At 47.6% G+C, this 25387-nt stretch overlaps 1 protein-coding gene and 1 long non-coding RNA gene across 5 annotated transcripts in view; one reads left to right on the top strand and one right to left on the bottom strand.

Moving 5' to 3' along the window:
* The first annotated feature begins 633 nt into the window (after positions 1-633).
* LOC310692252 lies at positions 634-24637 on the top strand. 2 transcript variants are annotated; one of them, XR_014518679.1, is made up of 4 exons: positions 634-1472; positions 1943-2110; positions 14992-15119; positions 24485-24637. It is a non-coding gene; the product is annotated as an uncharacterized lncRNA (long non-coding RNA). The 2 variants fall into 2 exon arrangements; XR_014518680.1 differs by lacking the exons at positions 14992-15119; positions 24485-24637 and adding an exon at positions 2344-2406.
* Positions 23984-25387, bottom strand: part of MYH7 (myosin heavy chain 7) — a 44393-nt gene continuing 42989 nt past the window's right edge. For 2 of the 3 annotated variants that reach the window (XM_083472449.1, XM_083472450.1), the window contains exons 39-40: positions 24273-24407; positions 23984-24148 (exon numbers count right to left, since the gene is read on the bottom strand). In XM_083472449.1, coding sequence (XP_083328575.1) covers positions 24128-24148; positions 24273-24407 — 156 coding nt within the window. In that variant the 3' untranslated portion in view covers positions 23984-24127. Of the gene's footprint in view, positions 24149-24258; positions 24408-25387 lie in introns of all 3 variants that reach the window. The other variant, XM_083472451.1, reaches the window with a different exon arrangement.

The following is a 25387-nucleotide window of genomic DNA, read 5'->3' as shown; positions in this document are numbered from 1 at the left end:
TCACAGTGGGTTGGACTAGATAATAATAATAATAATAATAATAATAATAATAATAATAATAATAATAATTTATTATTTATACCCCGCCCATCTGGCTGAGTTTCCCCAGCCACTCTGGGTGGCTCCCAATCAGTGTTAAAAACAGTACAGCGTTACATATTAAAAACTTCCCTGAACAGGGCTGCCTTAAGATGTCTTCTGAATGTCAGGTAATTATTTATCTCTTTGACATCTGATGGGAGGGCGTTCCACAGGGCGGGCGCCACTACCGAGAAGGCCCTCTGTCTGGTTCCCTGTAGCCTCACTTCTCGCAATGAGGGAACCGCCAGAAGGCCCTCGGCGCTGGATCTCAGTGTCCGGGCTGAGCGATGGGGGTGGAGACGCTCCTTCAGGTATACAGGACCGAGGCCGTTTAGGGCTTTAAAGGTCAGCATCAAAACTTTGAATCGTGCTCGGAAATGTACTAGGAGCCAATGCAGATCTCTCAGAACCGGTGTTATGTGGTCCCAGCGGCCACTCCCAGTCACCAGTGGATCACCAGTAGATGACCCTTGGTCACCAATTCTACGGTCCTACAATTCTTCGCATGGCTGCCAATCATCACCGGTGCGCGGACAGGATGTCGCTTGCGAAGGAGGGATGACGCTCAAAGAATGCCGTGGGGGGGAATGGGAGAGAGGGAAATGTCTGGCTTTGACCTCTGCCCTCCCCTCCAAACCACCCCGGTCACCTTCCCTGACCTTGGGCGGACGGCATGGGGGTTGTTTGAGGGAACGGGGGGGCCTCGGAGGGCGGTCAGAGATGGGGAGCTGGAATTAGCTCTCTCCCTCTACCTCCACCCCCCCCCTCGGGAACTTCACGCCTTCCCAAGGCCTTTCTGACCGGGGTGCTGATTCACAGCTGCCATTGTTGACTGGCGCTGATTCTCAGCTGCTATTGTTGACCGGCCGAGGGAGGGATGGGGAATGGGGGACAGGTGCTCGGAGCCAGGATAAGCCCAGGGGTGGGATTAAGCGGCCGGAGGGGGGAGATGGAGGTTTTGGCAAGGTTTGGGGATTAACACCTGTTTTGTTTGTGGCACTAGGATGCTTTCGGATCATTTCCTGGGCCCGGCTCTCTTTTGTCGCAGAGGAGGGGGCAGGAAGCGGTCCGTGCTGGCGTGCAATGGCTGATGGGGGGGGGGAGCCCCAAAGGCCCAGGGAAGTGAGAGCTAAGATGCTTTTTAGGTGGGGGTGGATGGCAGCAGCTGGACTGGGGTGCTGAGTGGGACGGGTGCCTCCCGGCAGGACAAAGGCAGGTGGAGCGCGAGGTTGCAGGGCTCGATTTCGTTCTGACGCATCCGCAGCCCTTTGTATATCCCGCGGAACTGTGGTGGTGCCTCTGCCACGGCAGAATCTGCTTTTGCTGCAAGATTCTAGTCCTCATCGCTGGCACGGTTAAAGGAGGTGGCAAGGAAGATCTTCTTGTGGCCGGTAGGTGGGCCTTAACCATCCTGCAAAGTTCCCCACAGCTTGTAGGAGCAGAATAATTTGTCATTGAATTTATTTACGATTAAACTGCAGTCTATTCTGCTTCGTTCCTTCTGTACACAGAGATTCATCTCTTCCTGGTGGATAACTTTATTTATTGCTATACCGCCCCTCATCTGAAGATCTCAGTGCGATTCGGAGCATTAAAAGGCAAAATTAATACACACAACTTAGACCAGGCACCCCCAAACTTGGCCCTCCAGATGTTTTGGGACTACAATCCCCATCATCCCTGACCACTGGTCCTGTTAGCTAGGGGTGATGGGAGTTGTAGTCCCAAAATATCTGGAGGGCTGAGTTTGGGGATGCCTGACGTAGACTGAAAGAAGCCGTATGGGGCATATTCTGGGCTTAAAACAGATATTCTGGCTTCTTCTCAGATTGAATAAATCTTTCTCCTTTTAAAATTGTAGAAGTTGTGACTCCCTGATGCAGAATTTATGTCCTATGACTGCCAGGCACTTTGTCAGATGGCCCTCGAGACTCGGGTGCGAGAGAACGGTACACGGCACATGCTCAGAGGTTCCATGATGACCTGCCCCCAGTCTGCTTGCACACTGCATTGGTAACATACAGATCCAGTGAGTATTTGCTTTTATTTATTTATTTTGCAAGAACCATGGACGGTTTGATTATAACGAAACCTCAGAGTGGTTTACAGAAAGAATAAAGCAATGGGGGGGGTGTGGAGTTTAAGGCAACTATTTGAAACATTCAGAAAATATAATTGAAATCAACGATGCGCTAAAGATAATACTAAAGCGTGTGTCAACACACTACATGTCCAGATAGACTTTTTTCTTTCTTTCCAAAGGTGCCTTTATTACCTGCGTATTTTCCAACGGATTTTCGATTGTTAGCAAGGTGTCATATGCAAGTAAGCTTATTTTCTGTTTTCCATTTTTCCTTTTTCCTTTTATATTTCCATCTTCTCTAATTATATTGCCCAGAGAATCAATGCCCAATACAAATAAAATTGGGGAAAGAGGGCATCCTTGCCTTGTACCTCAGGCTAGTGTTCTTTGTTCTGTTATACCATCGTTCACTACAATGGATGGGTAAAAGGTAAAGGACCCCTGGATGGTTAAGTCCAGTCAAAGGTGACTATGGGGTTGCGGCACTCATCTCGCTTTCAGGCCGAGAGAGCCGGCATTTGTCCACACACAGCTTTCTGGGTCATATGGCCAGCAGGACTAAACCGCTTATGGCGCAACGGGACACCCTGATGGAAACCAGAGCGCACAGAAACATTGTTTACCTTCCCGCCGTAGCCGTACCTATTTATCTAGTTGGCATGCTTTCGAACTGCTAGGTTGGCAGGAGCTGGGACAGAGCAACGGGAGCTCACGCCGTCGTGGGGATTCGAACCGCCAACCTTCTGACTGGCAAGCCCAAGAGGCTCAGTGGCTTAGACCACAGCACCACCCACATCCCGAAATGGACTACAATGGATAGTCTTGCCTAAAACAACAGCATTTTTAAGCAGAGCACAAAAAGAGCGCAGTGAAAGTGAATTTCTGTTGTCAACAGGCAGAGAGTTCCAATGAGTGGGATCATGCAGTTCGTTCGCACTCTTGCATTCTTTTGTCCCTTGGGGTAAGGGCAGGAAAGGATCATGTTATCTGGAACACCCAGCCCCCCATGTTACCAATACAACATGAAGCCACATGGTTTTCACAAGAAGACAGCAAATGACTCAGACCAAAGTCACCGTCATTACTTTGAGCGAGAACAAGATGCTGTTGGTTCCCATTTTCTGCTCATTTTCTGTATCACCCAAGCGCCAACTATGCCGGCCTGTTGATTTTTTAAAATATTACAAACTTTGGCCAAGCTTGGGGTTCTGCTGAACATACAAAGAGACTTTGCACCTGTGTGTCTTTAGTAACTATCACCCCCCCCCAAAAAAATTGGCTATTAGGAGTAATCCCGGAGTAAATTGCAGCAGAATTGCAGGCACAATAAACAAAGCGACTAGCAAAACAATAAATAATGGCATACGATAGGGTTGCCATATGTCTGGAATTTCCCAGACATAGCTGGTATTCAGCCCTTGCAAATAAAGCTCAACAACTTAATAACTTTTGTGTCTATATTTTCACTTTTTGAAATATGGCAACCCTACATAAGGAGAGCCTGCTGGAAGAGTTAATTATGGCCCATCTAGACATAGCGACTGGGACATTTGTAGGGAAACCAAAATGCTTGTTTACAAAGCTATTGTACTACCAACCTTCCTGTATGCTTGTGAAATATGGACCACTTATAAACGCCATCTCCAACTCCTCGAAAGATTCCATCAATGGTGTCTCTGAAAAAATTTACACATCACTTGGGAAGGCAGGCGAACTAATACCAGTGTACTGGAAGAAGCAAAGATCACCAGTGTCAAAGCGATGATTCTTCAACATCAACTTCGCTGGACTGGTCATGTTGTGCGGATGCCTGATTATCGTCTTTCCAAAGCAACTACTATATTCCTAACTTAAAAAGGGGAAGTGTAATGCTGATGGTCAATAAAAGAGGTTTAAAAACTCTCAAGGCAAATCTAAAAAAATGTAGTATAAAACCAACAATTGGGAAACACTGGCTTGCGAGTGCTCCAGTTGGAGAACAGCCAAAGGTGTCCTGGGCTTTGAAGACACTCGAACTCAGGACGCAAGGCAGAAACGTGCTAGGAGGAAGGCACATTTGGCAAACCTTCACCATGATCAGCTATCATCTGGAAACCTACATCCCCACTGTGGAAGGACGTGTGGATCCAGAATTGGCCTCCACAGTCACTTACGGACTCACTGTTAAGACCGTGTTCATGGAAGACAATCTTACTCGGCTACGAGTGATCGCTGAAGAAGAAGAAGTAGAAGAAAAGAAGTATATAGAGATGCCTGGGGAGACCCACAGCAGGACCTGAGCACGACAGCACACTGTTTGCCTGTGGTTTCCATCAACTGGGGTTCAAGAAAACGGTTGAAAACAGTTTTAAAAACAACTCGCAGTCACAACAATCGGTTGGGTCCCAAAAATATGCACCTCAAGGGTTAAAAACCAGGATAAAGTGTGTTTTCAGAATCCTCCAGAAGTTGTAGAATGACAGCGCAGGATGCACCACTGTAGGGGATACACTTTTTTCTTTCCTTTTTAAAATAAGTTTCCCCAATACAATGCATGCTTGCATGTTGTTTTCAGAAATAGATGACCAAGTTTTGCTTTGTCTCCTTGTGTTGCAAGTTCCGGGAGTGGGAAGGGAAGGGAATCTGCTTAAAAATTAAACAGGGAAACGTTTGCATTTTTATGCACACTGTTTCACATTTCTGCACTCTTTTTTCGGATGGAGAACAACATTGCAAAATCCATTTCGAATGAGAGCTGCGGTTTTGTTTAATGAATTGCTCTGGGAAGTGTGGAGTGGGCAGTTTGAATTTCTCCCCAACCCCCTGACATCCCTATCGGGGACCTACAGGCCGCTTCTGTGGTCTGTCTGGACAGGTGCGTGAGAGGAATGTGAAAAAGACACAACAACATGGGATGAGCCTTCTCTGGGGCCATCTAGCCCAGCCTCTTCTTCTCACAGTGGCTGACCACATGCCTATTGGAAACCCACCAGCAGGATTCGAACACAAGAGTCTTCTCCCCTCCTGTGGTTTCCAGCACAACTGGCATTCAGAAGCGTTGCTGCCTCTGACCATAGTCCTCTCCTCCATGAATTTGTCCAATCCTATTTTAAAGCCATCCACGTTTGTGGCCATCTCTACCTCCTGCAGGAGGGAGTTCCACAGTTACGCGCTGCGTAGTTTTCCTTCCACCTGTCCTGAATCTTCCAAAATTTAGCTTTCCTGGATGCCACCAAGCTCTAATATTGTGAGAGAGAGGAATTTCATTTCATCTCATATTTTATTTTTATGCTGCTCATCTGACTGGGTTGCCCCAGCCACTCTGGGCAGCTTCGAACAAATCAAAACATCTAACATTAAACATCTAACGCATCTAACGTTTTCCAACAGGAAAGCCCAAAATAACTTTTGTTAAAAAAAACACACACAAAAAAACCCCAGAAGCTTTTCTTTTGGAAATTATAGGGACAGAACTACCTAAATTCTATAGAAATTTATTCATGTAGTGTTTGCTACTACAGTAGCAAGAATGCTACTCGCCCCAAAATGGAAAGAAGCAGAAGTCCCAGCAAAGGAAGAATGGATACAAAAACTTATGGAATATGTGGAAATGGTGAAACTTACCGGAAGAATAAGAAATCAAAATAACAAACGTTTTATAAAAGAATGGAAATGGTTTATTGAATATTTACAGAAAAAAAATTGTAATTAGATAAAAACATTGGCAGGGTTATTGTAATAACCTGCAGATTCATAAAAGTATATATTAAAAGTAGATAATTTTTTTTTAAATGATATTTATTGGAGAAAAAAAATTTAAAATCACAGAAAAAAGAAAAAGACAAAATTACAGAAAAAAAGACAAAAGTAGATAAGTAATTAAATAAGTAAAGGAGCAAATTGAAAGTAGATAATTAAAGGAGCAAATTAAATGAATTTGGATATGCAGGAAATATATATTTAAAAAAAGGAACTGCAGGAAGATGGGGAAGGAAGTCAAACTGCGAAATGTTAAATCGATTGTGAAACTAATGAAATGTATAAACTTGAAAAAGTATGAATGAAAACATAAAAAGGAAAGGAAAGTCCCAAATGTCATAACCTTCTCTCCCTCGCAGGGATGTCGCTCTAGCAAAGTCATAGCTGTCTGCCGACGTCTGTCTCTTTTAGTTGGGATATTTGGGGGTTTGGGGGGGGTTGAAACTGAGAGAGCCACACATCAGTTGGGGGTTGGATGTGGGGAGCAAGGGGTCGGAGGCTGGGATCCTTGCTGTCGGTATCTGGGAGTGCTACATTCCCTGTCTCTGGCAAATATCTCTCTTCACACCCAGCTGCTGTTGACAGCTTCCCAGCCTTGGCTCGCTTTCTGGAATCCTGGTCTTTTTATATCGAGACAAAAAGAAGAAGGGGATAGCTTATGGGGTGGGTGGCTGCAGGGGGGGGGGGAGAAGAGTTAATTATCTTGAGGCCTTTGTCTCTCCTCCTGCGCTAGCGAAAAAGCATCCGCAGGAGAGAGGCTGGAGGAATTGAATCTGGCCCGGTTCCCTGAACATAATGTCCACTTAGTTGGTATAAAGTGGTGATACCCATACAAGAGTGCAACTGTTATCCAGGAAGAGGTGTGAGATTCCGGGGATTTGGAGGGGGGGCACACACGCACAAAGAGGGTGTCAGTGCAGAGATGCATCTGCGCAACCCAAGCCTAATGTCATCTGCAACAGAATTTGGGTTGAGTTGACCTCACTGCCGCCAAAACTGTGCCCCGTCCCCTGCTATGGGGAATTAGCTCTCACCAAGCCGTCTCTAAAAAGTAGAGACATCACCTTGCCAACAAAGGTCCGTACAGTAAAAGCTCTGGTTTTCCCAGTAGTGATGTCTGGAAGTGAGAGCTGGACCATAAAGAAGGCTGATCGCTGAAGAATGGATGCTTTTGAATTCTAGTGCTGGAGGAGACTCTTGAGAGTCCCATGGACTGCAAGAAGATCAAACCTCTCCATTCTGAAGGAAATCACCCCTGAGTGCTCCCTGGAAGGACAGATCCTGAAGCTGAGGCTCCAGTACTTTGGCCACCTCATGAGAAGAGAAGACTCCCTGGAAAAGACCCTGATGTTGGGAAAGATGGAGGGCACAAGGAGAAGGGGATGACAGGGGACGAGATGGTTGGATAGTGTTCTCTGACCAAACAGCGGGAGGCAGTGGAAGACAGAAGTGCCTGGCGTGCTCTGGTCCAGGGGGTCACAAAAAGTCGGACACGACTAAACAACAACAGCAAGAGCCCTCTCTGCTGGCCCCTTCTGTCCCAAGCCCCCAAACCCACAACTTGGGTCCCTCTTCTGTTCCTCCAATCTGGCCCTCAGCCCCCCAACCTCATGAACTCCGTTCCTTTGCTTGGCTGAGGCAAGCTCTTGTCTCTGAACCAGAAGGCTCAGTTGCCCCATACTTGCCTCTTCCTGCTCTAGCGGTGCCCCACAACCATCCTCAAGCCCTGACAAGTATCCTCATCACCCACAAAAAAATAGCCCCACACAGCCTGCATTGAGATACATCAGGGTTTCTCAGGTTGGGCCTGGGAACATCCCACCTTTATCCCAGTTCTGCTGATCTCTTTTACCAGACCCTCCAAGTGTCCCTAATTTCCAGGGACAGCCCCAGATTTAAAGAAGCCGTTCCGGTTTCTCATTTGATCCAAGAATGTCCCGCTTTTCCTTTGGACGTCTCTATTTTCACCGGAGAAATGTTGGAAGGTATGGAGTTAGGCGACCCCTGCAAGCCAAGGAGATAAGTAACTAGACAAGTTTTAGAAGACATCTGAAGGCAGCCCTGTATAGGGAAGGGTTTTGGTTTTTTTAAATGTCTAATGTTTTATTATGTTTTTATATATGTTGGAAGCCACCCAGAGTGGCTGGGGCAACTCAGTCATATAGGTGGGGCACTATTATTTATCTAGGAACACAGACGTAACCAGCTGTGTTCCTAGATAAATAAGGCAAAGTGGACCCAGACAGATGGAATAGACACCATTACAGGGATGGACCTTAGAATCATAGAATCATAGAATCCTAGAGTTGGAAGAGACCACAAGGGCCATCGAGTCCAACCCCCTGCCAAGCAGGAAACACCATCAGAGCACTCCTGACATATGGTTGTCAAGCCTCTGCTTAAAGACCTCCAAAGTAGGAGACTCCACCACACTCCTTGGCAGCAAATTCCACTGTCGAACAGCTCTTACTGTCAGGAAGTTCTTCCTAATGTTTAGGTGGAATCTTCTTTCTTGTAGCTTGGATCCATTGCTCCGTGTCCGCTTCTCTGGAGCAGCAGAAAACAACCTTTCTCCCTCCTCTATGTGACATCCTTTTATATATTTGAACATGGCTATCATATCACCCCTTAACCTCCTCTTCTCCAGGCTAAACATGCCCAGCTCCCTTAGCCGTTCCTCATAAGGCATCGTTTCCAGGCCTTTGACCATTTTGGTTGCCCTCCTCTGGACACGTTCCAGTTTGTCAGTGTCCTTCTTGAATTGTGGTGCCCAGAACTGGACACAGTACTCCAGGTGTGGTCTGACCAGAGCAGAATACAGTGGCACTATTACTTCCCTTGATCTAGATCAGTGTTTCCCAACCTTTTTTGGGCAACGGCACACCTGTTTAATGAAAAAAATCTTGCGGCACACCACCATTACAGCCCCGTGACGTCAGCGCGCAGCGTCACGCCGGGAGGGACGCACGAAAGTGAAAGTTTTTTCCCTCCCCCTTGCCGGGGAACCTCCAAGCTTTGGGGGTGGGAGGAGGCAGCAGAGCGAGGGACTGAGGGACGGCGGCAACTGAGGCGGCGGCGGCTGTTGTGGTGGTGGCGGCGATAGCGGGCGGAGGAGGGGGCGGCGGCGGGGCTTGAGGAGCCGTCGCCGGGATTTGCTGCTGCTGTTGTTGCTGCTGCTGCCCGGACATGCCGGCCTCCTCCTCCTCCGCTGTCTCGCGCTCCTCCCTTTTGCACGCGCTGCCCTGCCGCTCGGCACCACCACCGCGGAGCCGCCCCCGGCTCGACGCGGATCCTCGCCGCCTCCGCCTCTCACCGCCCGCCTCGCCCGCCTCCCTCCCACGGCACACCAGCCAACGTCTCACGGCACACTAGTGTGCCGCGGAACACCGGTTGGGAAACACTGATCTAGATGCTATACTCCTATTGATGCAGCCCAGAATTGCATTGGCTTTTTTAGCTGCCGCGTCACACTGTTGGCTCATGTCAAGTTTGTGGTCAACCAAGACTCCTAGATCCTTTTCACATGTACTGCTCTCAAGCCAGGTGTCACCCATCTTGTATTTGTGCCTCTCATTTTTTTTGCCCAAGTGCAATACTTTACATTTCTCCCTGTTAAAGTTCATCTTGTTTGTTTTGGCCCAGTTCTCTAATCTGTCAAGGTCGTTTTGAAGTGTGATCCTGTCCTCTGGGGTGTTAGCCACCCCTCCCAGTTTGGTGTCATCTGCAAATTTGATCAGGATGCCCTTGAGTCCATCATTCAAGTCATTGATAAAGATGTTGAATAAGACCGGGCCCAAGACAGAACCCTGTGGCACCCCACTAGTCACTCTTCTCCAGGATGAAGAGGAACCATTGATGAGCACCCTTTGGGTTCGGTCAGTCAGCATGAACCTTATGCATGAACTGACTGAAGAATGATCTAATCCACTGGGTCTTCTGCTTTGTTCGTTTGTTGAACTTTATGAGTCACTTCAGTTTGATGCAATGAATAGTATACCTTATTTATCTAGGAACACAGCCGATTACGTCCCGTGTGTTTATTGAATATCCATGGTCAGAGGCAGCAGTGGTTCTGAATACCAGTTGCTGGAAACCGCAGAAAGTGAAAATTATATGCCTTTAGGTGCCAGGCAAAAAACGTTCCTCTTTAACCAGTCCTTTGGCTGATTGACAGCCAACCAACGCCCTTTTAAAATGTGTTGGGTAAGTGTGGGGTTGTTGGATTGTACTTGTTCTTGTTTTTATTATGCGTTTTATGCTGTTGCGATTCTATCTTGTGAACCCCTGAGACCTGCGGGTATAGGGTGGTATACAAATTTAATTACAAATTTTAAAATGCTCTTGTGCCCGGGTCCCACTTGCAGGTTTCTTGTGGGCATCTAGTCTAAGGTTACCTGATTTTTTCCAGTGAATCCAGGGACACTTTTCAACTTCCTACTAAATAGATGGATTTTGTCAGGGGACTGATTTGTAAATCCGGGGGCTGTCCCCGGGAAACGGGGACGTCTGGCAACCTTAATCTAGTCAGTGAGAACGGGATCCTGGTCTCGATGGGCTTCTGATCCAGCCGGGCTCTTCTGGTTTTCCTCTCATCCCTCGCATCAGCTTGCCTGACGCCTTCTAAGCCAGGCCCCAAACCCGCAAGAGACGAGGGTCAGCAGGGGGCTGGGCGAGAGAGAGACAACTGTCTTTCGGAGGGAGGAATGGAGAAGGGAGGGGGTTTGGGTTGCCCTTGTTTTAATTCTCAGATTTAGAGCACCTGCTAGACCCAAAGACTCTGAGAACATCATGGCACGGCTGGGCGAGGCAAACACAAATCGTTTCGAAACTTTACAACTATAGGTATTGAATGCGCCAGACGTGCCGCCTAGAGAGCTTCAGCAGTTGCCCTGGGGCCCAGGACACCGTAAGATATAGCAAAGGGCACTTAAGAACACGTTCCTGATGAAGGAATCTCACATATAGGGGAGGAAGAGAGAATAATATGTCTTAGGAAGGGGGAAACTAAGTGGGCACGAGCTCAAGTTATGAATTTTGTAAATGGGGGTGTCTCCACACTTTTCACCTTGCTGCCCTTTCCAGCTGGTAAGCACTCCGTCTGCAGGTAAGCTGCTTTCTGTTCATAGACTCATAGACTTGGAAGGGACCCCAAGAGTTGTCTAATCCAGGCGTCCCCAAACTAAGGCCCGCAGGCTGGATAAGGCCCGAGGGACTCGTTTATCTGGCCTGCGGCGACCCCCACCACCTGCTGCCGCTGCCGCTGCCCGCTCTTACCAGCGCTGCACTTCGCAGCTGCCCACTTCTGGGTTGGAGGAGCACCGGAAAAAGCTTGTGCGCATGTGCAAGCATTATTTGCGCATGTGCAAGCGTTATTTCTGGTGCACATCCGGGCGGAGGAGGCCTGTGCACATGCACACAAGCTATTTCCAGTGCTTCTCCAACCTGGAAGTGTGCAAGAAATAGCGTGTGCGTACACATATGGGCACGCACTCGCCCACCCTCCAGCCCACCCCGCGGTCGGCCCTGGAGACACCGGCCCAAGGTGCGGTAAGTTTGCTGACTCCTGGTCTAATCCAACCCCCTGCAATTCAGGAATCTCAGCTAAAGCGCCCATGGCAGATGGCCACCCAGCCTCTGCTTAAAAACCTCCAAGGAAGGTTAATCTCTGGGGGAAACGTTGGAAAAGTGACTTGAAGTTTACAGCGTGTTGTTCTTTGAAGGAGAACTACCTGAAAATGATTCACAGATGGTGTAGGCTTGCTAAGATGTATGAGAGAGAATCAGATAAGTGCTGGAGATACAAAGAAGTGGAAGGAACGTTCTTTCATATGAGGTGGACTCAGTGGCGTAGCGTGGGTTGTCAGCACCCGGGACAAGGCAAGTAATTTGCACCCCCTAACCCGTGGATTTGCGCCCCCTAACCCGTGGATTTGCGCCCCCTAACCCTAACCCCCAGATGTTGCGCCCGGTGCGGCCGGCCCCCCCTGCACCCCCCACGCTACGCCACAGGGTGGACTTGCAAAAGGGTAAAAGAGTATTGGGAAATGATCCATAACGAATTGAAAAAAAAAGTTTAAAAGTACTTCAAAACAACAACCAGAGTTCTATCTGTTGGGGATAACTCAGACTGAAACCCCCCAGGTGTCAAAAAAAGGTTGTTTATGTATGCCACTACTGCGGCCCATGTTTTGTTGGGATAACTGGGAAACGGGCAAGGTCCCAACTAAAGAATGGCAACTTAAGTTAACAGAATATACACAACTTGCAGTCTTAACATATGGAATGAGAGAACAAGAAGAGCATATGTTTAGAGAAGATTGGAAAATGTTTATTGAATATGTGGGAAATAACTGGGTACAGCTGAAAACACTGAAAGCATCAAGATAAATTCAATAGCTTTGATGGATGCAATAATGGAATACTGAATGTTGTAAAAAGGTGTTTGTAAAACATGCCGGGATTTATGATATGTAAATGAACCATTGAAAAAGAAGAAGGGAAGTCACTGATATCTTAAGGAGGTAAAACAAGTATCTTAAGTTGTAAAACAGAAAACTTAATCAAAATTATATATATATATTTTTAAACCTACAAGGAAGGGGATCTAACACTTCCCAAGGGTTGAACAGCTCTTGCCACCCGAAAGTTCTTTCTGATGTTTACTCAGAATCTCCTTTCTTGCCATTTGAACAATAATAATAATAATAATTTATTATTTGTACCCCGCCCATCTGGCTGGGTTTCCCCAGCCACTCTGGGCGGCTTCCATAGAAACAAAAAATACAGACATTGGTTTGAGTCCTGCCCTCCAGAGCAGGAGAAAACAAGCTCGCTCCATCTTTGTTGCAAAAGTACAGAGCATGGGTTATTATTTATGTGCAAAGTAAGTACTGTATTTTGTAGAGAAATAAATAAACTGACAAAACAAGATGGGAGTCATGGGATTCCATGGGGCTGAATCAGTTTGGAGCTGGAACAGATTAATAGGCAGAGGACTGACAAGTACATTGCTCCCCACTTTTCTTCCAGCTCACAGCTGTCTCCTCCCCTCCCTCCCCACAACCTAAGACCCTCCCCTCGCCAGCCAGGGCAGCATCCCCTCCTCTGTCAGATTAATCCCAAACAAGAAGAGGCAAGGGGATATTGAGTTCTGGAGCCCTCAGACCACCAGGTACTTTTGCATACTAGAAATGTATCAAGCTGTACATTTGGGCTGGGCTGGGCTGGGGAGGCACAGAGATTTCCTTGTGTAACGTATACAAAACCGTTATTTCCTTGTGTAACGTATACAAAACCGTAGATGGAAATCGAAAGATGAGAGGCAAAACTATAAAGCAGGGGTAGAATGAGTTGTGCCTGGGTTAAGTTTGGGAAAAGTGCAAGTAAAGAATATCGGCATGATTTGATTGTCAAGCGTCGTTCCAATTTTTCTGGGCTTGTGATGAGGTTTGTCTTGAAAATGATGGTTCCGCCCAAATGATATAAAAAGCGTCCTGTCGAAATCTCAAATTATGAGTAGTTTTCTCCATTATTGCTATATTCCAGAGCGAGTGGTAAGATTCTGGGTTGTTTTCCATTGAGTTGCAATGACTATTTGAGCTGCCAAGACCATATACAAGACCAATTCTTTTGTCAATATATCTGTATTGAACTTATTCAGTAGCATTCATCTTGGACCATGGCGTAGAGATTTTCTATTGGGGAAAAGAGGCATTTCGGTGCAAAAAGGGAATATTTTGAGCTGCCTTTGTTTTCCATTCCCCACAAGATGCTCAGCTTGCCTGGGAGAAAGACAGAGAGAGAAAGAAGAGCGGGTGTATGAAGCTTGCAAGAAGAGGCAAGCTTTGGAGCTACACAGAGCAGTTTATCACACGGGCCAGGAAGATAGCTCCATTCCCTGTTGTCTATAGGCACTTTAAGAGAGCAACATCGCCGGTTAAGGAGATGGTGCTGGGAGATTCAGATTCATTATCCTGTTGGTGCTGATCAATGTTTTAATGCACTTTTAAGTGGACATTAAACGTGTGTTGTGATTAGGCTGTTATCTTTCTGCCTGAAGTTAATGATGTCTGCATTTATAACTAAGGTGTCTTCCTGGGGAGCTGCTTAGAGGCAGTTTTGAACAGGGAGTTCCCCGACAGCTCCCTTCCACTGGGTACGATACGATACGATGATCCGATAATCTTTATTGTCATTGTCCCATACAGAACGACGAAACTGAAAAATCTACATCAGACATTCAAAAACCAACAAGCCTGCTATCCCAGCTATCCCAGCCTGGTTAGCCCACTAAAAACTCTGATACCCCATTTTTAAATACAATATACTCCCATAGAGACTCCTTAAAGGTAAAGGTAAAGGGACCCCTTGACCCTTAGGTCCAGTTTTGGCCGACTCTGGGGTTGCGGCGCTCATCTCGCTTTATTGGCCGAGGGAGCCGGCGTACAGCTTCCGGGTCATGTGGCCAGCAAGACTAAGCCGCTTCTGGCGAAACCAGAGCAGCGCATGGAAACGCCGTTTACCTTCCTGGCACAGTGGTACCTATTTATCTACTTGCACTTTGACGTGCTTTCAAACTGCTAGGTTGGCAGGAGCAGGGACCGAGCAACAGGAGCTCACCCTGTTGCGGGAATTCAAACCACCAACCTTCTGATCGGCAAGTCCTAAGCTCCTTACAATGTGTTTAAAACCAAGATCGCATTTGGGTAGAAACTGTTTCTCAGGCGGCTAGTCCTAGTCTTTATAACCCTGGACCTTCTTCCAGAAGGCAGAAGCTGAAAGAGATCATTTCCGGGGTGCGCACTATCCTGCGCCATCTCTGCAGCTTTCTTATGGCACCTGGAAGCATAGATTTGATCCAAGGTGGGAAGAGTGCACCCAATTATTCTCTCCGCAGTCTTTACAACCCTGGACAGCATTGATTTTTCCCTGACCGTGCAGCTCCCAAACCACACACAGAGACCATAAGTCCCGTAACAACAATCATAGAGTTGGAAGGGACCCCGCAAGTCATCTAGTCCAACCCCCTGCAACCTGAGAGGGTGGAGGAAGCAGGAGAAGGCGTGTCCCTCATTGTTGACTCTCAACAGGTGGAGGTAAAGATGGCAGCAACGGTGAGGGAAAACTAGGCCACACAGCCGTTCTGCAAGACCAAGGAACTGCCCACGTCCCCACAGCACCCTGAAGGAGTACGACAGACACTGCTTGGATGGCTGAGGTAAGTCCAGGAGTTAATCCCAACCTCCAGGAACCAGAACGTTATCTAGGATCCATCGTATGGATTGAGCCAGTCTGTGGCCCCTTCTCTTAGCAGTGGAACTGGCCGATGGGCCCCATGTCCATTGATAAGAAATAATATGCAAGAAGAGCTGGTTCAGACCAAATGTCCCTCTAGCCTAGCATCCTGCTCCCAAAAGAGGTCAATAATAATAATAAATTTTATTTATACCCCACCCTCCCCAGCCTAGACCGGGCTCAGGGCGGCTAACACCCGATATAAAAACAAATTGATTGAAATACAACTTAAAAACAAGATGAAAATACAACATTAAAACATTAATATACAGCCTCATTTCGATGGAAACTCAAATCAAAAACTTTGGGGGGGATGAAAACGTCAAGTCTTCGCCAAGGCTAGGGTCAGCCAGGTCCCCCCCCCCCACACACATAAGGAAGTTCATCAATAGGAAATTGCCTTATGCAGAGTCCATCTAGCTCAGCACTGCTTACACTGGCTGGCAGCCGCTTGCCAGGGTTTCAGGCCGGGAAATCACCCAGAGCTACCAGGAGGTGCCATTGGGGACTTTCGCTGTGCAAGGCAGATATCCCACCACAGAGCTTACAGGCCTAAGCCAGTTGTGAATATGTTGGGGGTACTCTTTCGTGTTTATTATTCACAATATCGAGCTCAGAGTTGCCCTGCCTCTTGACACGGAGCTGGGAAATGAAATACTTCTCCTTCTTGCAGAGTCCCGGGCAGACTGAAATATTGCGGGCTCTGAATGACACGAATGGAATCGTTGAGTCCGAAGGGACCCTGAGGGTCATCCAGTCCAACCCCCTGCGTTGCAGGAATCTCAGTGGGACAGGTAGGCAGCGGGACAGGTAGGCACCTATGGATGAGAGGGGGTTGTTTGGGGGGTAGGGGGCAAGGCTGCGATTTAAGGGCGCGTGGCATCCTTCTCTCTTTTTTTAAAAAAAGATATTTATTGAAAGAATTTTTGGATATAAGAAAAAATAAAAAATAAACATACAAAATAATAAGCAGTTAAAAACACACATTAATTTTCAATAGCATAACTTCCATACCCTTATTTCCTCCGACCTCCTCATACTTCCCTTCTTTGTATTCCATTTCAGTTTGTTAGTTCAGCAAATCCTTACCATTAAACTTTTACCCATTTATAATCCTTTTTTCATATCTCCTAAAGCATTACAGCTGGAAACCGCTTAGTTTCTATGCAACATCTTTCTAACATTCATTAATTTTACAATATTTCTTTAAGTAGTCTTTAAATTTCTTCCAGTCTTCTTTCACCGACTCTTCTCCCTGGTCTCGGATTCTGCCAGTCATCTCAGCCAATTCCATGTAGTCAATCACCTTCATCTGCCATTCTTCCAAGGTGGGTAGGTCTTGTGTCTTCCAATACTTAGCGATGAGTATTCTTGCTGCTGTTGTAGCATACATAAAAAAAGTTTTGTCCTTCTTTTGCACCAATTGGCCGACAATGCCCAGGAGAAAGGCCTCTGGTTTCTTCAGGAAGGTATATTTAAATACCTTTTTCAATTCATTATATATCATTTCCCAGAAAGCCTTAATCCTAGGGCACATCCACCAAAGGTGAAAGAATGTACCTTCAGTTTCTTTACATTTCCAGCATTTATAATCGGGCAAATGATATACTTTTGCAAGCTTGACTGGGGTCATGTACCACCTGTATATCATTTTCATAATATTCTCTCTTAAGGCATTACATGCCGTGAACTTCATACCTGTGGCGTGGCATCCTTCTCACGCCGCCCTTCCCCAAGCCGCTTTGCGAGGCTGGGATCTGATCAGACACCCCCCCCCCCCGGAAAATGCACCCCGCCTTTGTGTGTAGCTTGGCTCGCTCACTCGAGCTGAGCGTCGCACTTTGCTCGCCATTTTCTTTCTCGGAGCGATGAGCCCAAAGGCGCCCCTTCTCCCTTGCAGAAACAGGGCTGCTCCAGGATGCGAGGAACTGCCTGGACATTTTCCCAGGGAGGAATTTTTCAGTACAATTTTTGTAGCTGTTTCAGGAAGTCAGATAGACTCTCCCAGGAATGGCCTTGTTGTGGGTATTTTTTTGTTGTTGCTGTTAAAAACAATATCTATCAATAGCCCCCTTCTAATCCTCCCAAGTCTATTTTAATAGTGCTGACCTATTTTAATCAGTTTAATCAAGGGATCCGGCGTAAGACAGCCTAATCTATACATCTGCGTGCTTTCATCTTTTCTAATCTCCCTGAATATTGGGCTTAATGCCTCTGATCCCTTTTAGGCACCTACCAGCCTGGCCTAATCTCATTTGCACATATGCATATTTTAATCTGCCTTTTGTTCAGCAGCTGACACCCCCCTCGCCTTTCCTTTTGCATCCCCAACAAATTTTTCGATGGGAATTTTCTGCTGGGTGTGAAACAGGGTGGCGAATCTCATTTACAGTAGGGGAAAACCTCCAGTTCTCTCTCCTGAGACTCCCCAAATCAGGACTTTCCCAGACAGTCGGTGAGGCTAGCTTATTCCATTATTCAGTTTATTCCTTCAATCTGATTGATTGATTGATTGATTGATTGATTGTCATTTGGGTCGATTAAAGGGGGGGAGGAATGCCCTAGATTAACCAAGCAGCTGTCTTTTATTTCTATTTTCATGGTTTCAATTATCAGCACAAACAAAAATATATACAGTGGTACCTCGGGTTAAGTACTTAATTCGTTCCGGAGGTCTGTTCTTAACCTGAAACTGTTCTTAACCTGAAGCACCACATTAGCTAATGGGGCCTCCTGCTGCCGCCGCGCCGCCAGAGCAAGATTTCTGTTCTCATCCTGAAGCAAAGTTCTTATCCTGAGGCACTATTTCTGGGTTTGCAGAGTCTCTAACCTGAAGCATATGTAACCTGAAGCGTATGTAACCCGAGGTACCACTGTACTGTAGATACAAACGTCGCAAACCAGCAATTACAGGAAGAGTACAGATAGCTATGATACTTGACAAGCTTAGCATCTGATTTTTTAAAAAGAAAAGTGTGAATTGTTTTGAATGTAAATGTTTGAAAGAGCTGTGAATAGCAGTGCCTGTTAACATAATGTGTCTTTAAGAGGGTGCCTGTTTTTTGTTCATATAAGGGTCCTGCTAGATCAAAGGTCAGGGTTTTTCTTTTCACTGGGGCAGATCGGATGCCTCCAGGATGCACACAAGCGGGGTCCTCCCCTGCTGTTGCACGCCTGAAACTGAAATTCAGAGCTACACTGTGTCTAAACATGGAAGTTCATCTAGCTAGCTATCATTGATAACAGCCATCAGCATACCTGTTGTCCACGAATTTGCCTAATCCCCTTCAAAAGACTCCCATGCTAGCACCCACCACCAGTTTCATGTGGCAGGCAGTTCCGCAAGTTAATTCTGTGGTGTGGGTGGGTGGGGCTGTGTGGGTGGGTGTGAGAAGCAACCGCTTTGTCACCACTGCCACCAAACTTTACAGCAAGTTCAGCTATGGTGAGAGAAGGTGGGGGACTTCTGTGTTCATTCTGCTGTGAATACATGCAGATTTCACTCACTAATTAAGCTGATTACAACTGGTACAATCAACCCACTAAGGGCAGGGAACCTTTGGCCTTTCAGGTATTCCCGGACTACAACTCCCATCAACCCTGGCCATTGGCCAAGCTTGCTGGGGCTGATGGGAGTTGTAGTTCAGCAATGTATGAAAGGTCATAGTCATCCATTATGACTATGGTGAGAGAGAATTGTAGTCCACCCCTCACAGAGCTCCAATTCCCAGCATCCTCAACAAACTATAGCTCCCAGGATTCTTGGGTGGGGGGAAGCTGTGTGCTTTAAATGTATGGCATGCATGTATCCGAAACTGGTGCATACTGGAGAACAGAAATGCACATAAATGTCCCTCTCCACCCAGACTGTGTTGGAAGGTAGTGGTGTTCTTCTTCACTAAGTTTTTTAAACAGAAGGTGCGCCTTGCAGAGGATTTCCTGTGTTGGCCAACAAGGGCCTTTGAGACCCTTCCACCTCTGTGATTTGGCAAAAGGCTATTCCTGCTGTCACAAGGCTGGCACCAATCTGTGGTTTGGATACAGCATGGGACTTATAGGCTTTCTGCACAAAGGGCTGTGACTTGGGGGCAAAGCGCCGCAGGAATCACAAGCGCAGGTTTATAGCTGGGGTGGGGTGCTTGTGGGTCTCTGGGTGTCGCTGGGCTGCAGATCTCATTGGCCCACTGCTCCTGCCTGAAGCTCTGAGAACCGAGGCTCAGAGAGGAACGCCGGGCTGCTTGAAAGCGCTTTTGCAAAGGGCTCTCGCAAAGCCCCACAGCTGCTGTTTTCGGAGGCTCAATCAGGAATGCCAAACTGCTTGGAAGCGCTTTCGCCAAAGGGCTTCCTGGCAACCCCGCCAGGCTCCTGCCTGAGCCTCCCGAGGCTCAAAGAGGAATGCTGGGCTGAGCAGGATTTAACCCCCGTTAATCAGCTGACAAGTAGGGATTAAATCTGTGATCCTTGGGATGCTGAGGACCAATGCACCAGGTATCCCCATAAGACCAGGACGGGGACTTTTGCAGAGTTTAGCTTCACTTTCAACTGTCCCCAGAGGGGCTCATCTGGCGTCTTCATTACATATCTTTAGGCGCCAGGCGTAAACGTTTCTCTCTAACCAGACCTTTAGCTGATTAACATGCTATGGCCTTTTAATTGTGCTTGCAGATTGTTTCTGTTTTATTACTTTGCATTCTCATTTTCTATTATTGTGACAATTATTATTATTTGTCCAGTTCTGGGCACCACAGTTCAAGAAGGACACTGACAAACTGGAACGTGTCCAGAGAAGGGCAACCAAAATGGTCAAAGGTCTGGAAACGATGCCTTATGAGGAACGGCTAAGGGAGCTGGGCATGTTTAGCCTGGAGAAGAGGAGGTTAAGGGGTGATATGATAGCCATGTTCAAATATATAAAAGGATGTCACATAGAGGAGGGAGAAAGGTTGTTTTCTGCTGCTCCAGAGAAGCGGACACGGAGCAATGGATCCAAACTACAAGAAAGAAGATTCCACCTAAACATTAGGAAGAACTTCCTGACAGTAAGAGCTGTTCGACAGTGGAATTTGCTGCCAAGGAGTGTGTTGGAGTCTCCTACTTTGGAGGTCTTTAAGCAGAGGCTTGACAACCATATGTCAGGAGTGCTCTGATGGTGTTTCCTGCTTGGCAGGGGGTTGGACTCGATGGCCCTTGTGGTCTCTTCCAACTCTATGATTCTATGATTCTATGACACGAACCGCTCTGTGACCCTAGATGAAGAGCAGTACACAGTTTTAAAAATAATAATAATGTCTGCTGCCTTGTCTGAGCTAGCCGGTTTCCTGCTAGATTTCACCCTGTCCTCAGTTGACATCAGCTGATGGGTGGGTGTAATTTGGGGGGGAAATGCCTTGTGGGCCAAATGGGGTGCCCTGGAGGGCCACGACTGGCCTTTGGAACCCTGCTCTAGACCAGAGGTTGGCAAGCTAAGGCCCATGGGCCGGAAGCAGCCCACGAGCCGCCCCAAACTGAGCCGCCCGCTTGGCCAGTCCCCGCACACTGCGCTAAACCGGCACAGCGCGTCACGGAGACTCTCTTCCGTGGCTCCGGAAATCGCTTCTGCGCATGCCCAGACACCGAAAATCATAGAATCATAGAATCATAGAGTTGGAAGAGACCACAAGGGCCATCGAGTCCAACCCCCTGCCAAGCAGGAAACACCATCAGAGCACTCCTGACATATGGTTGTCAAGCCTCTGCTTAAAGACCTCCAAAGTAGGAGACTCCACCACACTCCTTGGCAGCAAATTCCACTGTCAAACAGCTCTTACTGTCAGGAAGTTCTTCCTAATGTTTAGGTGGAATCTTCTTTCTTGTAGTTTGGATCCATTGCTCCGTGTCCGCTTCTCTGGAGCAGCAGAAAACAACCTTTCTCCCTCCTCTATGAGACATCCTTTTATATATTGGAGCATGGCTATCATATCACCCCTTAACCTCCTCTTCTCCAGGCTAAACATGCCCAGCTCCCTTAGCCGTTCCTCATAAGGCATCGTTTCCAGGCCTTTGACCATTTTGGTTGCCCTCCTCTGGACACGTTCCAGTTTGTCAGTGTCCTTCTTGAATTGTGGTGCCCAGAACTGGACACAGTACTCCAGGTGAGGTCTGACTGCTCAGTCACTGCTGCTCAGAAGCGATTTTTGGCCTCTGGGCATGCGCAGACGTGATTTCTGGCGTCGCGCTGCACCGGCCCGGCCCACGGACGATCTCCACGGGAGTGATCCGGCCCGTGCCCGGTGAGCCTTGCCGACACCTGCTCTAGACATTCAAATAGTGCACCTGAAATTATCAGTTATCTGATTTCTTACCCACCTTTTGCTTTAAGGTCCCAGAGATATCCAGCGTTATAGCAACTTAAAAATAAGCTCAAAACTATGGCAAAGAAAATCTAAATCTTAGATATCCAAGTCCAGGAAGGGTAAAGATGTGTGCTTTCAGCATATGATGGAGACTATATAATGATGCAAAGCACACCACTTGGAGAAGGGAATTCCACAATTTAGGGGCTGCCACAATTATACTGTTAGATCTTTTTTAATGTCTGCATTATTCTTTTTTACTTGCGCGTAAATCAATTCAGGAATTTTAGTGACACCCAATACACAAATTTAATCAATCGAAAGCTAAGCCTCAAAGTCAGGGTTATAACCAATATTAGCGCCCCACTGTGTAAATCCACTGAAAAGAATGAACATGACTAAGGTCCGTTGATTCCAATGGTTCTAACTCTGAGTAGAATTCAGGCCACATTCGTGCTACACATTTAAAGTGCTATGATACCACTTTAAACTGTTGTGGCTCTCCCCGCCCCCCAATAATTCTGGGAACTGTAGTTTGTTAAGAGTGCTGCGAGCAGCTTGGAGACCCCTCATTCCCCTCACAGAGCTACAGTTCCCAGAGTCCCCTAGGAAGAGGGGTTGATCGTTAAACCACTTTGTTAATTGTAGCTCTAGGAGAGGAAGAGGGCCCCCCAACAACTCTCAGCTCCTTTAACAAACTACAGCTCCCGGAATTCTGTATGGTGTGATTGTGACCCTGTTATTGTTGTTTAGTCGTTTAGTCGTGTCCGTGTTTTCGTGGCCCCCTGGACCAGAGCATGCCAGGCACTTCTGTCTTCCACTGCCTCCCGCAGTTTGGTCAGACTCATGTTTGTAGCTTCGAGAACACTGTCCCACCATCTCCTCCTCTGTCGTCCCCTTCTCCTTGTGCCCTCCATCTTTCCCAACATCAGGGTTTTTCCAGGGAGTCTTCTCTTCTCATGAGGGGGCCAAAGTCTTGGAGCCTCAGCTTCAGGATCTGTCCTTCCAGTGAGCACTCAGGGCTGATTTCCTTAAGAATGGATAGGTCTGATCTTCTTGCAGTCCATGGGACTCTCAAGAGTCTCCTCCAGCACCAGAATTCAAAAGCATCGTTTTAGCAAATCTCTCTTCCTTACAAGGAAAGAGATTAGGCCCAATTAGCCAATAACAGGTGAAAGCCACAAGGTGGCAGCCGTTGTTCAGGAAGGGGCTTGAGATACTGCTAGAAAACTGGGCAAAACACCAACTCTGGATACTTTGGACAAAAGGGAACTTTGCCTTTTGCTGTGAATTTGGTGCTTCTACATCAGTGAAGAGGCAGACTCCCCCAGGGAGAAGGGGTTGGTCAAGGGTGCTGTCCTGAGAGGACCAGGGCTGCAACACAGAGGGCATCTCCAGGCTGCATTTTGCACGGAGAGATTCAGACACATATCCGGAAACTCGGGTTTGCACAATTAAGATGGATTTAAGGGCTCTGTCCCCCTAGTGCCACAAATCCTCTTAAAAAGAGAGAGGGCTTCTTGCAGTGATGGGAACATATGTTGGAAAGTGTGGGGCGAACGAATGACGGATGGGAATACATATAAATACCCCGCAAACAGATCAGAAGCAACACTCAGTAAATACCGGGAATAGCCTGACAGCTGTGTAAGCTTTGTGCAATTAAAAAAACAGGAGAAATGGGGTATAAACAGGTCGTCTGGATGAGCCCAGAGATTGTCTCTTTTCCTCAGGGCACAGATTTTCACCCCCTTATACTCTGGGGAAACCCAGCCCGATGAGCAGGGTACAATTATTATTATTATTATTATTATTATTATTATTATTATTATTATTATTAAGCAGCAATGCACCTTTCGTGCCACTAAATGCTTAGTAAAATCATGATTATTCCTTATAATTCTGATGTTTAGGATAAGAGTGCCATTGTTTCTGAAGCCCAAACAATACCACACACCAAAAAAAAACCCAGGCAGTACCATCATGTTTAGGGGGAACCGCAAATTTGCAGAAGGACAACAGAAAATCTTTAGGGGGGAGGACTACTAAAGAGGAAGTAATCCCTAAAAAGAAAAACTCAGGGAGGACTGGGCAGACTTTGTGGCCACTAATAACCAAATATCTGCTGGGAAATGAAGCAAAAGAAAACCAGGGGAAGAGTGAATGGAATGGTGTTTCCGGGGGAGGGCGGTAGAGCTCAGCTGGTTGGAGGACAGAGCTGGAGCACTTCATGCTGCAACATTTTATTGCAGCTCGCAGTTTGGTTTTATTTAAGTGATCTTTCAGCACCAGACCAAAAGGCTCCTCTAGCTCCAGCACAGTGATTTAGCAAAACGCCTCTCTTGGCTTGCCTCTAGCAACCGGCATTCATTCGCACGTACCCTGCGAGTCTTTATATCATATACCACTCTGGCAAATAGCCCCTGACACGTACAGAGACACACGGAACGCAATAGCTGTTTGATAGCCTTTATTCTACATTTCGGGGGCCGTGCTGATATACAGAGCGGGGGGGAAGCGTCCTCCACTGCCTTTCAGGTGTGGAGCTGGGGGTACACGTGTGATTCGAGGATGGGGGGCGTCTGATCTTCAAAAGGAGTTACTCCTCGTTCAGACCTTTCTGCAAGGGGACAGGGAGAGAGGAAGAAGGAGTCAGTGGAGAAATGCAGATATCAGGTGGCGGGGGGAAGAAACTGAAATTATAGGAGTTGGAGAGGAGCGATAACACACCAGAGGTTTCTCACCTTTGCCCCAATATCACGGCTCTTGGCCCTCAACTTGTTGACTTGGGACTCGGCGATGTCCGCCCGCTCCTCGGCCTCATCCAGCTCGTGCTGAACCTTCCGGAATTTGGCCAGGTTGCTGTTGGCCTGCTCCTCCTGGATTAGTGGGGCAGAGAAAGAGATGGGGCGAAATCACAATGGGGTGGTGTATTAAAGCTAGTTCGTCCTACCAGGGGGCATCGAACGGAGCCGAATGTTGGGAGATGCGAGACAAAACGAAAGAACCTTCTTCGCACGGTGCAGACTGCGGAACTCCCTGCCACAAGGGGTTAGCGGCGGCCAGCAACTTGCATGGCTTTAGAAGAGAACTGGAAAATTAACGGAGGGTAAGGCTGTCTGCGTCCAGGGACGCGGACTTATAAAAAATATTGGGGGGGGCCCGGGAAAGCTCATGAATAATAAATAAGCTCATGAATATGCAAATAAAGTGGCCCCGCCTCCTCGTGAGCAAATAGGGGAGAGCGTGCTGCGCCTATTAATCAGCTCCGAAGGAAATTGGGTGGAGCTTTTGCTCGGGAGGGAGGGCAGGAGGCATGCAGCCCGACCCTGTGCATTTTGGGCTGGGGGAGGGGCGGCGATGGCGCTCTGCTGGAGGGGCGCCGGAGATTTTTGGTGGGGCGGAGCCCCCCCAAACGAATTTTTGAGGGGGCTCGGGCCCCCTCAAGCCCCATGGAGTCGGCGCCTATGTCTGCGTCTACCGGAGACGAAAGGCTTAGGTTCTACCTCCGCTGTCAAATTGCTAGCTGCTGGAATCGCAAGTGGGGAGAAACTCTGTCCCTGCAGGTTGCTGGATGAGGAGGAAAAGGGATGGAAGGGGAGGCTCCGCCCCATTTTTCTCCAGCTCCACCCACTGTTGCCATAGCCACGCCCACTGCCAATGCCCCTTCCGAGCGTCAGGAGGAGGGGGGGTTGTGGGATCGCGACCCCACCCACACTCGCTCTCGCGAGGCTGGTGCCAGCCTCGCGGGAGACAGGGGATTCCCTCAATTAACATACCCTGTGGCGCCAGCCAATCGGCTGGCGGCAGGGGCGGGCCTTTGTAAGGCCACTTAAGGTCGGGGCAGCCCTTGGCTCGC

The sequence above is a fragment of the Podarcis liolepis genome (genome assembly GCF_965112155.1).
Source record: "Podarcis liolepis genome assembly, chromosome: 13".
Classification (NCBI taxonomy): domain Eukaryota; kingdom Metazoa; phylum Chordata; class Lepidosauria; order Squamata; family Lacertidae; genus Podarcis; species Podarcis liolepis.
Note: the sequence above shows the minus strand (reverse complement) of the source record. Positions and strands in the feature narration are given on the sequence as shown.